The sequence below is a fragment of the Cavia porcellus genome, unplaced genomic scaffold, assembly GCF_034190915.1.
Source record: "Cavia porcellus strain 051 isolate PalLab524CR breed Dunkin Hartley unplaced genomic scaffold, mCavPor4.1 scaffold_29, whole genome shotgun sequence".
In the NCBI taxonomy this organism is placed as follows: domain Eukaryota; kingdom Metazoa; phylum Chordata; class Mammalia; order Rodentia; family Caviidae; genus Cavia; species Cavia porcellus.
Window position 1 is genome coordinate 49,385,135 of NW_026947512.1, and position 12,991 is coordinate 49,398,125.

The following is a 12,991-nucleotide window of genomic DNA, read 5'->3' on the forward strand; positions in this document are numbered from 1 at the left end:
TGCCAGCTGCAGGCATAGGAAAAAACTACCCTTGTTTAACCTTTTGGCCTCACCAGTGTCCTCAGATGAGAATGTTTGTGGTGCTCTGAGAAGGTTATGTGGCTTTGGGAGAATGGGTTGTCTCAGCAGAGCATCTCCTTGGCCCTGGGCCAACTCCAGGGGAATGGGGCATGAAGGGTCATAGCTACCACTAAGACCTGCTCATGACTTTGTTATAATTTCTAGGATGTTGGAGTAAGTTCATAGTTTAGGATCTGAGGGTCAAAGTTACCCGCTGTTTATCCTTGAATATTTGCCCCAGGTTTGATGGATGCCACCATTTTCATACTTGTCCACCTCAGCCTTTTGAAACTCTGTGTACTTTTTTTTTGTCCAAATGGTCATACTGAAAAGTTAAAAGAGTAGAGTGGATGAACTCAGACGCTCCCTCAGCTTCTTCACCAGCTGTGCACGTTTGCCACATGTGTAAAGCTGTGTTCTCCAGTCCTTGGCCTGGTGCATTGGTTGGAGGGGGGCAAAAAGGAAACGAGGGGGGAAAGCCATGAAATGACAGGTCTGAAGCTAAGATCCAAACAGTCTGACACATAAAGTACCCATCTCTTTGTGTCCTGTCTCGTCCTTTTCAGTGGAGGTCTCTTGGAGGGCAAAGGGACATTACCTCAGCCTGACCTCCCTTGTGTGAGGTGCGTGAGGTTCCTCAGTGGACCTGCCATGAGGGCGCCAGCAGCCTGCAGCCCTGGTGCGGAAGTCAGGAAGCCACACTTTCTTGGCACCTTGCCTTGCGGCTCCCCGTTTTCCTTAGATCTTTACTTGGCTGTATCTTTTACTCTCAGTAGGCAAATTACTGATTTGTTTACTGTTGAATTTAAAGCAGATAGGTTGGGGAATATTCTTTTTTTCTTCATGGTCAACTTTTGTTAGAATTTACAGGTTTTTGGTTTTTTTGAGTTGTGGCACAGGGATCGAACCCATGGCCTTCATGTTGAGTTATATTTCTAACCCTCTCATATTTTCAGATAGGGTCTTATGAAGTCTTTAAATTGTCCAGGCTGGGCTCAAATTTGTGCTCTTCCTAGTCATCCTTCCCAGAATGCTGGGATTACAGGCATGTGCCATGTTGCCCAGCTGAAAAGTTCTTTAAAGTCCGGGAGAACATGGCAGACAGATAACAGCTACTACGGAGGCTCTCTGAAAGGATTGGTTCAGAAGTCAGGAAGGGTGCGGAGTAAGGAGACATAAGCAGGTGGAGATATGTTTTCTGCTGACTCAGGAATGAACTGGGCTGAGAGAAACCAACTTGGAATGCAGTCCTGGTGCTAAAACAGGAACAGAAAAGCCTCAGTGTGGAGGCTGGACCCCGCGCTATTGGAAGCCGCGATTTGGGTTTCCCGCCGCACGGCGACTGCCTCTACAGCGTCTCGGCAAGGAGACAGATGCTCGGAAGCTCTAAGAATGGGAATCTGCGAACAGAGTCGAAAACAGGACGGGCAGGGAGGTGTGCACTGACTTGTGGTGAGGTGAGTGAGAGAAACTGACACTCTTCCACAGTTGACTCCAGCGGAGGACTTTCTGGGCCTGGGCAGTCCTGCGGGAGCAGGGCGCGGTAGCGACTCCAGCCACACATTCCCATCTCGGGCGGGATTGGTGAAAAGTGCCTGGCCTGCATGACGCTGCTGGCGGACCCGGTAGGCTGGCCCAGCCCAGATCCCAGAGCCTGATGGTGGCCGGGAGGGGCGGGCCTCGAGTAGGCTGCCTGGTCCGTAACTCCCTGGTGCGCTGCAGTGAGCGGGAACACCTAGACGGCGCAATTCGATCAGGCTGTGGCTGACAGGGAGAGAAGCTGGGTCTTCTATATAAGCTTGCATATATAGGGAGCAGAGAATATGGGAAGAGGCAGCAACAAGAAAGGCTCCTCGGCCCCCAATTCTGAGAAACAGGCAATAGCGGACACCGCACCAATAGACATAAAGCGCCATATAGAGAGCCTCATAGATCAGTTCAGGAATGAAGTTATCAATGACCTGAAGCTAGAAGTATGCAGAATAGTTAGAGAAATGCTAAGCACCACCCAAGAAAAAACAGATGGTGGAATGGAAGAACAGAAAAAGAGGGGAGAATTGTTTGATGGAGAAAACAGAGAAAGCATAGAATACGTGAAGCAGGTTCAAAGGGACTACCAAGAAACTAAGAAGTCTATCAAAAAGACTGGCATAACAGCTTGAAAGAAACTAAGGACAGACTATCTGAACTGGAGGGCAGACTTGTAATATGGGAGAATGAAATGAAAAACTTCTTAAAAATAACAAAGAAACAAACAGCAATAATACAAAGACAAGAAGATGATAAGAGGAGCCATAACTTAAGGATTAAGAACATAAAAGAAGAAGTAGGGACACAAACAAGTGAACTACAAAAGCTACTCACAGAAATAATCCAGGAGAATTTTCCTAATTTAGCAAAAGGTAAGGATACTCAGATGTATGAGCCATATAGGACCCCAGCTACCTACAACCCAAACAGAGCAACACCCAGGCATATAATAATAAAAATTCCAGAAATTCAATACAAGAACAGAATATTAAAAGCTGTCAGAGACAAGAAACAGACCACTTACAAGGGAACACCCATCAGAATTACAGCAGATTTCTCTGCACAAACCATCAAATCATGAAGAGCGTGGGGGGAAATAATTCAAACTTTGAAAGATAATAATCTCCAGCCAAGATTGAGATATCCTGCACAACTGTCCCTGGAAATTGATGGAAAAACAAGGTGCTTCCAGGATAAAGAGAAACTGGGGGAATTTGCAACCACCAATTCAACTCTACAGAGAGTATTGCAGGATATTCTAAAAAAAGAAAAATACAAAGAATCCAGAAATAGTGGCGGGGAGGCCACAACGAATGGAGCAGAGAACAAAATGAAGAAGACAAACTGACAGCTACTGACAGAAAAAGAGCTCAACAGAAACAAGGCAGAGAAGATTGGATGATAGGAACAGCTATTTTGGAGAAAATGACATCTTAATAGGTAATACTGATTTAGTGTCATCTTGTTTTGAAGTTTCATCTAGCTTTTGTTCTTCTGTCTCCAATGGTCTAAATAGGTTGTATCTTATTGGATTTTATTATGTATGATAGTATAAGCAAAAACCTTTTAAAGACAAGGAGATTATACAGAAACCATTGTTCATTTTCTCTTAGTTGATTCTAAATACTCTGTAATGCTGTCATTCTCTTAAATGGTTTTACATTGTTTTGATATACTTAATGCTACAGTATACGAAGTTGTACTCAAGGATTTCAAGGAGAGAGACAATATGGTAACTACTTTTAGGTCAGGATTATCTGGTGGTGAAACACTATTCTGCTTAAATGGTTATGTTTTGATCTGCGCTGTTTCGCTGTTATATGCCCTCTTTTATCTCAATCTCCACTCCATTATTTACTTTTTTATTTTTATCCTTTTAATTAAAGGAAAAAAATAGCAGGATATATTATAGTAACCCACTTTGACTTTCCATTATCTCGATTTAAAGCCCTGTATTACTCTCACCATCTTGTTTTTGACTGATGTTCTCCTATTCTGTTTTGCTGCATAGTATCAGGTTCGAAAGTTTAGGCAACAGCTGTGAAGATAATGAGATTCATTAAGATGCCCATTCTCGTTGACTTTTATCTACTTTTGAAGACCTACAATGTCTCCAATGTTTTGGTTTTATCGGTTTTATTCTTTACTGTTTTGTTCAATTTTATTATAACTAATGATATAGGCAATTCTATTAGAGATAGTGGGAGGCATTATGGTAACCATTGTTGATCACCTTGTATTATGTTTTTACATTATCTATTATGTCCACCCTTTTGACTTGACCGATTCTGTTCTGTTATGTCACATTTGGTTTTACTCTCTTCCAAAAAAGTAATAAGAACCGTGGGAGCAATGAAACCCAAAATGTGTAATAGTCATTGTACAAAAGAGAGGAAAAGAAAGTGCTCTAAACTATATAACTGCATGTATATTTAAGTGTATAAGATAGAAAATGATATCACAGAGTTTTATTGGATCATTGAACAGAACTGTTTGCAGTATCATTGTTGGAATGTCCACTTTACAAGCTTTAATTTTGTAACTTGAACAATTATTTCTAAGATGACAATATGTAATCCATTAACTAGTGATTTCCTACTGTTCATTTTTTTCTGTAAATCTGTATAACTTGTACCCTTTCTCTGCTTTTTTTTTCTTTTCTCCTTAAATAAAATTTAAAAAAAAAAAAAAAAAAAAGAAAAGTTCTTTAAAGTACTGGCTCAAGTCCACAGAACTGTCTATTGCCTTGTAATGTTTTACTTACAGTGATTTCCTACTGGAACTAATTATGTCTTTACTCACTGCACATTCTTTTGGCCTGGGTGCATTTTGAATCCATTTGCTATTGGCTTGTATAGGAGCTTTTACGTTATCTAAGTTTATTTACGTGTGTGTAAATTATACGGAAATCACACTAAGAAAGATAGGCGAGCTTTAAAATGCTGCTGTCCTATAGGTCATGGATATTAAATTCTGTAGGTCACTGATCCCTTGTTGTTCCTCTCTGTGATCCCAAATTAGAAATAATTAGACTCTGGGGACCAGCACACTAGTATTTAAATTTTGTTTTTGTTTTAGTTTTTGGTGCTAGCAGTGAAACCCAGAGCCTCGTGTATGCTAACCACATACTGTTACCATTGAGCTTTTCCTTCAGCCCTGAATTAAACTTCTTAAAGGCAGAAACTGTACTCACTGTTTTGTCTTCAGTATCTAGAGTAAAAGATAGATAGATACTAACTTCTCTATTAATGTTTATCAATTGAATGAAATCCCAAAATAAAATAAGTAAGCACTTACGTTTTCAAATCCAGAAGTCCCCAAACATTCCCACCTCACTTCCTAGCAGTCTGACCTGGGGAATGTCACTTGATTTTTCAGAACTGATGTTTCCTTGGTGAGATGTGAGCATTGCTCACCTTGTTGGATTGTTGCGAGGAGAAGGTGAGACAGTGTACACAAAACCTGAGCACAGTGCTCTTTTCCTAGCAGATGAGCCTCCCTTGCTGTTCTTCTTCCCCCTCTGCAATTATATTCACATCTCCCTGTTGGAAAATCTCCATCCCTAATTGTGGGTTTCAGTATGAGGTTAAGCCACAGACCTGGCAGGTGGCTGTCCCCAGAGGCTCCCTTTCTGGAAGTGGTAGTCTCCTTTCCTCATTCCCAACTCCGTCACCTGCAGATGCAGTCACTTCCCCAAGTCTGTGGGTGTGGTTGAAGCCCCTGATCAGTTGCTGTGTTACTTTTATTCACATTTCTGCTTTGTGAATAAGACCCATCAAATTTATTTCTTTTGCAAGAATTTCATGGCTGAGTCAGAGTTCAGCAGCTGTATGGAGCAGCTTGTGTTGTGCACATTTCCTGAGCATATTTTATTCCAGTGCTGGCCCCAAGTGCCTTTTGTTGGAGCTGGCTGCTGTCCTCTGCCCAGCTGACTTCAGATAAGTGATGGAGCCACGCCCTTGGCCAGTTCATTGTCTTCTTTGCAGGCCAAACTTGTTTGCCCCAAGTCTTTTGTGCCCCTCGCCTCCCAGAGATTCCAGCTCAAATCAGCAGCAGGAAGTAGGATTTTTCTAGCCGATGTAAATTGCAGTGAGATCCTGCAGAGCTCCCATGAGAAGTGAGCAGGTGGCTGGCAGGCACAGGGTTCACCTCCTGCTTTGTATGCAGCAGGGTGTCAGGCCTTGCCCCTGCACTAAAGGCACCAGAGAGGATTTGGACTCCACGTAATGTGATCTATAGCTCACAGAAGAAGTGTATTTAGGATCTTGCTCATTATACTGTGGAAAACACTGGAGTGTGTTTCCTTCTGCCAGTGGAAGAACAGCCTCCCGGCAGTCAAGATCCAGGGGCAGGCACCAGCACTCCTGCTGCTAGGGTGTGGCTGGAGAGCCTGCTGATGCCATTGCTAGCCAAGCAGGCCAGGACACATCTGTGTGACTTGTGGGTTGCTGGATTTTACGTTAGATTCTCTAGGTGGCTGGCTAGCTGTGGTGACTGGTAGTCAGCTGTCTGATCTTCTAACAAATATCTGAGAAAAGCATCTTATAAAGAGAAAAGGTTCATCTGGCTCACAGTTTTGCAGCTTTAGCTCGTGACTGTTTAGCTCATTGCTTTTGTGCAGAGAGTATGCTCACTGCAGGACTAGGATGTAGAAGAGACAGAGTTACAGGGAAGGACCTGGGGTCCCACTGTCCCCCCAGGGCACACACCCAGGGGCTGACAGACCTCTCACAAGTCCACCTCATCCTCCCAGTAGTATCTGGGCTTTTACACATGGTGTTGGAAGAAGCTGAACCGGGCTGTAGCCCTGGCCAGGTTGCTTTCAGGAGCCCTCTTCCCAGCTTGTCTCTTGTCCCTATGTCACCATCTCTACTCCTGCCAGAGCCGCTCCTGTGGGCATCCAGGACTTCGGAAATGAGGATTCCAGGAGTACACAACCTGCCCAAGGAAGGAGAGCTCCACATTAGGAATTGGAAAGTTGGCTTTTTGTGGGTTTCCCCACTCTTGGATTTTCCTGCTGGATCTGTTGAACACATTGGTCTGACTCCACTGTTGATTATAACAAAAGATAATTACTTGACCTCAGATAGTCTGTATAGAAAGTGTGTTGGAAAAACATAAAGAACCAGGTTAACAAATATAACAGTAATAATAATAGGGAGACCACAACTTTCATTCCTAGCTTCTCCACTTGGCCAGCTCTGTAACCGTGCCATAAAACTTTCTGGACCTGAATATTCTTGTGTTCAGAAAGACATCTGGACCTCTGTGTGATCTCCTAGGTTCTTTCCACCCCAGTGGCTCTATTTTACTTGGAATCTACTTCTGTTCCTCTTCCATACTCTTCTATTGAAAGTGTCTCCAGGGTTCAGAGTGCACCTCAGTGATAGAGTGCTTGTATAGCATGCACAAGGTCCTGGGTCGCATCCTCAGCTACACACACACAACAATTCCCAGCTTCAGCGTTTCTCCTTTGTGTTGTATATCCTGTTTCCAGTGCTGTGCTGCTGCCGCCCCTAGTTCAGTATAGAACAGATCATATCCTTACTGACCATACCTGATTTTGCTAATCCATCTGTCATGCTTTTGAAAGGACACTTCTATCATAGTTCACTGTGAGCTAACTGTTCTCCCCACCCACTGCAGCCAGCCCTGAATGTACTGTACTTGACTCTTGGGACCATTTTTCAACCCTTTGCCAGCCTGCACCCTGCTACCCAGGGACCCTCAGCCGTTCTCTCTAGGGGCACAGCTTTAGACTGGGCTTTCACTCAGTGACTGTCTCCTCTGGTTCTACTGCTTGGTGAATGCTTTCTGAATGAGGAGGAACAGGATCTTGCACTTTCCTCTTAGGTTTGGTGTTACTACCCCGCCACCTTGCTTATTAGTCACAGAGCCTGTTTTAGTCAAGAAGCCATTTGCCAGACTTAATCTTTTTCCACACAATACGCTGAGAACAAGATGGAGGGCAGCTCTTCAGGCATAAAGAAACCAGAGTCTTTGACTTCATGTGGTTGGTAACTGGACCTGAAAGAGTTTATTGTATCATGTAGGCAAGTGAAGAAAATAAGGAACAATTAGGGAATGTTGGCACCTTGTGGCCAAACCCCAGGTTTTAAAAGACAGATTTAATTCTGAGTTTTGTAGTGCAGTTTATTGTAATGACCCTCCCTGATGGGACACACTTCTCCATATGTAACTGTCTGTCGTGTGCTGCGCTTGTAGGAAACACTCACCTGAAAGTCTCTGAGTGTGTGCTTGAGCCCTCTCTGTCCAGGTGCTGCTGGTGTATGCATGCATGCATGTGTGCATGTGTGTGCATGCACATGTGTTTGTGTGAGGTGTAGGCGTGTGTTTGAGTGGTGTGCATTTATGTTTGTGTGGAGGCTGTGTTTGGGTGTGTTTATATGTGTGTATGTGTGTGTTTATGTGTGTGAGGAGTGTGTCTGTGTGATCGTACAGTGAGGGCTTATTCAGCCTCTCAGTATTGTTTTTACTTTTGCTTTTTATTTCATTTTTTTCCCCCAAAACCAAAAATTATTCCCATACACTTGGCAGGACATCATTTCCATTCGAGTCAGAAACTAGAAGCCTAAGTTATTTCTAAGGAGCTGCCTGTTGTAATGTGGCTCAGCCATAATTTGTCTCACCATTCCCTTATTGTCACTTTGTTTCTCGTTAGTTTATGCCATGCTATGCAGGAGGTATAGTACCCTTAGATTTGTGTCATGATGCTCTTGATTTTATAAGCTGAAGTCCTAGAGGTATACATAACAATTAGAACAGTTGACAATTTAACAGGTATCTCCATGTCACTGTTCTTTTCCAAAAATACAGACCATTTTTACTCCTTCCAGCGATGTAGAGGAATGCTTTTCATTTCTCATTTTAAATTTTCATGGCTGGAGAGATGGAAAAAGGTATTTTATGTTGCTTTCCTTTGCATTTTCTGACGTCTGGTAAGCTTGAATGACTGTGCACATGATTGATTGCCACTTGAGTCCCTCCTCCATGATTGCCTTTCTTAATTGTCACCTGTTTGTCTACTAGGCTGTGTTATCAGTTTCTAAGTGCTGTTGTCTGTTAGGTAGACTTACTCTTTGGCATATGTGTTGCAAGTGTTTTTCCCCAGGCTCTTTACCTTTGTTTATAGTCTCTTACCATAAAATTTTAAAGTCTCTTAATATTTTTGCTGTTTTTCTGTATGCCATATAGTTTTCATCCTGTAATATTACTTTTTTTCTGCTAAATGTATTGCTTGGTTATGGAGCTTTTGATACTAATAAGAATGGGATTTTTTTTCCTTTTCAATTAGATAAGCTGACATAGAGAAAAGCTGTTGATTTGTATATACTGCTCTAGCCAACTTAATAAACATTCTAGTTTTTAGTCTGTTGAATTCTTTAGGCATATAGTCACATCCTCGCCTTCTAAGGATAGTTTTCTTGCTAATACTCCATTTTTTCTTCTGTAGTACTAGTACTCCTCCTACAGTGCAGTAACTATCCTATCTTGTTGGGGTCTAAGCTGCACACGGATGGGTCCCAATCACTGTATGCCAGGTTCTTTCTCAGTTAACATCCGCAAGGAGGAGAAGCTGTAGGTGTCAGATGACCTCACTGCAGGGTGGCACAGGCTGTCTCTTTCCCCACTAGATTCTGAGCTTTCTGTAGCTGGGGATATGTCCCTTTTATAGCCCACAGAACCTGCCAGGAAACTCAGCTGACTGTAATACATAGTGAACTGTTCAAAAGGTTGAAGATCTCCCTGCTGTTTCCCCACTTCTTCCATGAAGCCAGCACAGGCCTTATTGAGTCTATTTTATGACCGTTGTAGCCTCTGAAGGGCCCTTCTCTGCTCACCTGCAGACTTTAGGACACCTCTGGACCAGGGGTGTCCCCTTCTCAGATTTTATCAGTGGACTGGAGGACCTAGGATGCTGTAGTGAGGCCTGGGAGTTTTGCATTTTTGAGCTTGGATGCCATGGTCCAGGCAACATGGTGTGTTTCTCTGGGATATATCTGGTGACTTCATGGATACAAGGCAAAGAATATTTGATTTTTGAGGGGCAGAGGAGGTCACATGAAGAAGCCAGAATCTTGTGGGAGTCAAAGTTCTGCTCATCGAGCCAGGTCCCCTTCACTCTGCCTGAAGAGCTCCTGCCTAAAGAGCTCCTCCACAGGCAAAGGAGTGCATTTCAGGAACACAGAGTAGGAGATTCTAAAATGAAAAGCATTTCCTAGGTATAATAAAACCACTCCCTTTTCACTCTTTCAGCATCTGCACTTAGATACCTTCACGAAAACAGAATCATCCATCGGGATCTAAAACCAGAAAACATCGTTCTGCAGCAAGGAGAGCAAAGAGTGAGTGACCCTCAGGATGTCTTGGGGCTGCCCCAGGAGGTGCCTGGTGGAGAGGAACTGCTTCATAGGTTTGTTTATTTTCACTTTTCCTTGAGTCATGCTTTGATTCTCTGGCAGTGTTTTGATTTGAAACAAAATTCAGCAAAACAGTTGCTTGTAGATTGAGGTAAGTTTGAATGGATCAAATTGTTAGTTGCCTACCTTGTAGGAATCTGATAAGGAAAATAATCTTCGTTGTCCTGCCTCTGCTTTTGCCTCTGGGATTAGTACTTCTTGGAAACAGGCATTGTTTTCCGTTTGTTTTGAGAGTGCTGACTTTCGATTCTAAAATGGAACCCAGTGTCTGTTGGTTGTGGATGTGGGTGCCGTTGGAGCTGGTGCCTGTTCATTGCAAGTTCTCTCCAGCCTGGGTTTCCCCAGAGCTCTCTGGAAACATCTTGAGGGCACCCCATGCAGACATGGTGGCTACTGGGGCTCACCCTCTGGGTCTGCTCAGCAGGGGTGAGGAGCAGGGCCCAGCTCAGTGGGATGGACTAACTCAACTCCAGAGCCTCTCATGCCTCCTGGTAGCACTTTCTCCACCAGCATGGACCTGACCCAACCCATGACTGTGACAGGGTCGCCTTTGTTCCAGGCACACTCACTCTTGCTGGTGGTTCTAAGATCTCAGGGCTGTGTTTCCTAAGCAGGGACTGGCTGCATCTCCCGCACTAGAGGTCCATGCCTGGGGCTCCTAAGAGCTGTGTGTGACCCATGAACATTGGCCTCCCTGTGAGCACCAAGGCAGAGCAAGACAAAGTGTGAACCAAGCATGCATTTTATAGCATGCATTTGCTCTTGCCCTGAGTCTACCATGCTGCGGGCATTCTCCTTAGTTATGTGGAGGCTCCTTAAGACTCTAGGCTCCATACCCTTTGGGAATTTAGAAATATCTCTGCCCTAGTGGTAGGACAATATTTGTTTGTTTGTTTGTTTGTTTTGTAGAGGGAATCTAAAAATACTTGTTTCTTTGTTTTGTATAGGGAATCTAACATATAACTTGGTAAGTTAGATTCCCTATACAACTTGCTAGGCAGGTACAGTGTTTCCTTACAACCCTTAGATTTCCACTTCCTTTTTTTCAGTTAATACACAAAATTATTGACCTAGGATATGCCAAGGAACTGGATCAGGGCAGTCTTTGTACTTCATTTGTGGGGACCCTGCAGTACCTGGTAAGAAATGGAATTGATGTGTTTGCTTGTCAGTTTCTCTGGTGGTATGCTTGTGGGGTTCTGTTCTACCTTCCTTCCCATCTGACTCTTGCTGGCTCTGTGGATATTTCCTGAATGCATTGTCAAGTGAGCGTGTAGAACCATTATCCATTCGAATGAGCATTCTCTGCCAGCAAGGATTCCTTGTCTTCTCTGACATCAGAAGGACTATACTAGTGTCATTACACAGGTCAGCCTGGCTGTGCCTCAGTATTTTATCTGGAAATTAAGAAACTGAACTTCAGACCTGTGCTGGTCTAGAGGCTGCACATTTCACAAGGCTGAGCTGCCCTTCCTGTTACCTTATGTCACCTGAGGACTGGGCTTCTGCTTCAGTCACCCTTATTCAGCAGTAAGGACCAAGTGAAGAGTGTGTGCCCAGTGCTGGCAGTGCATCCATCGGCAAAGAAGATGCATATTTTTCACCTCTTCAGGATTTTAGAGCTTGACAAGAATGCAGGCATTGCCATGATATCCACAAGACTCAGAAACAGCACTGGGAACTCTAGGAATGTTTGTAGGAGGACCTAGTGTAGCCCTGCAGGATGAGGTGGAGGGGCTGGAGAATGGAGGATGCAGAGGTGTAGAGAAGAGGGAAAGACCTGAGAGTGTGGAGTGGCCCTACAGGAAGGAAAAGAGAGTCTGAGATAAACTGGGAAGGGAAGCAAGGACCCTTGTAGCTGGACCAAGGCTTTTAGGCTGTATCTTCAAACCTCCAGAGTGACACTGGAGGGTGTTACACTGGAGAAGGCCCAGGCTTTGAAAAGACAGCTATAGTGTGAAGAGTGACCTGCATGGGACAGGTGTGAGCAGCAGGGCATGTAGGGGGAAGAGGGCCCCGAGGGAGAGGTCACCGTCCCTGTGCAGAGCGGAGCAGCAGTGCGGGTGCAGGGATGAGGGTGTAGCTGAGCACGTTGAGACCGTTCATGGGCGGCGCATCTGTGAGTGCCAGTCACAGTGTGATCGTGATGGGGTCTGGGCTAGATGGCTCAGGCATGCCATCTAGTTCTTAAGTAAGAAAGTACTTGATGACTGTGTGCACTGTGTTTCCTGCTATCCTACTGGTGAGGGCAGTGGGCAGCTCCTCTGTGAGGTGGAAGTGTCCCAATGTCTAAAGGAAGGTGTCACCACATGCACCCTTTGGGCCCCCAGAACCCCTGCAGCCTAGCAGCAGCTGACCAAAGGCCACCCACACTCTGCCCAGGGTGGTGAGTCAGGTTCTCAGACATCCATCCCTATCCAGGCCCTGCAGTGACTGGCTATCTCCGAACTTCTCTAGGATCAGGCTCCTGGTCCTTTTATAAATGTCACATTGCCACAGCAACAATAGCCAGTCCTGTCTCTGTGACTCCATGATGGTCTTCTCTGGAACGGCACCAGGATCCCTTGGGCCCTGTCACCATCCTAGGTCAGCTCAGCTCTCTCCACCTTGACAAGGAGCCATGCCTTTTGCTGCTTCCTGCCTGGCTGTAAATGTCCCATCCCGTTGCATTGGTCTGTGTTTAATGCAGCTTACTAGTTTTCCCTGGCTGTGCCAGCCTGTCTCTACATGGCCCACAGGACTGGATACTAACTACCCCAAGTTAGTTTTCAATAAACTCCTAAAATGCTGCCATCCTTCAGCTTGTGTGTGTGTGTGTGTGTGTGTGTGTGTGTGTGTGTGTGTGTGTGCTGTTCTGTCTGTCTGTCTGCACGCCACTGGGAATGGGACCCAGGGCCTCACATGCTAACTGCTCTTCCACTGAGCCACAGTCCTAGCCTCTAGCCATGGTTATCAGAGGG

At 44.6% G+C, this 12,991-nt stretch overlaps 1 protein-coding gene across 5 annotated transcripts in view; it reads left to right on the forward strand.

The window, feature by feature from the left end:
* Ikbkb (inhibitor of nuclear factor kappa B kinase subunit beta) overlaps window positions 1-12,991 on the forward strand; it is a 44,372-nt gene that overhangs the window by 13,351 nt on the left and 18,030 nt on the right. For all 5 annotated transcript variants that reach the window (XM_063239916.1, XM_063239914.1, XM_063239917.1 and 2 more), the window contains 2 exons: window positions 9,868-9,956; window positions 11,081-11,170. In XM_063239916.1, coding sequence (XP_063095986.1) covers window positions 9,868-9,956; window positions 11,081-11,170 — 179 coding nt within the window. The remainder of the gene's footprint in view (window positions 1-9,867; window positions 9,957-11,080; window positions 11,171-12,991) is intronic.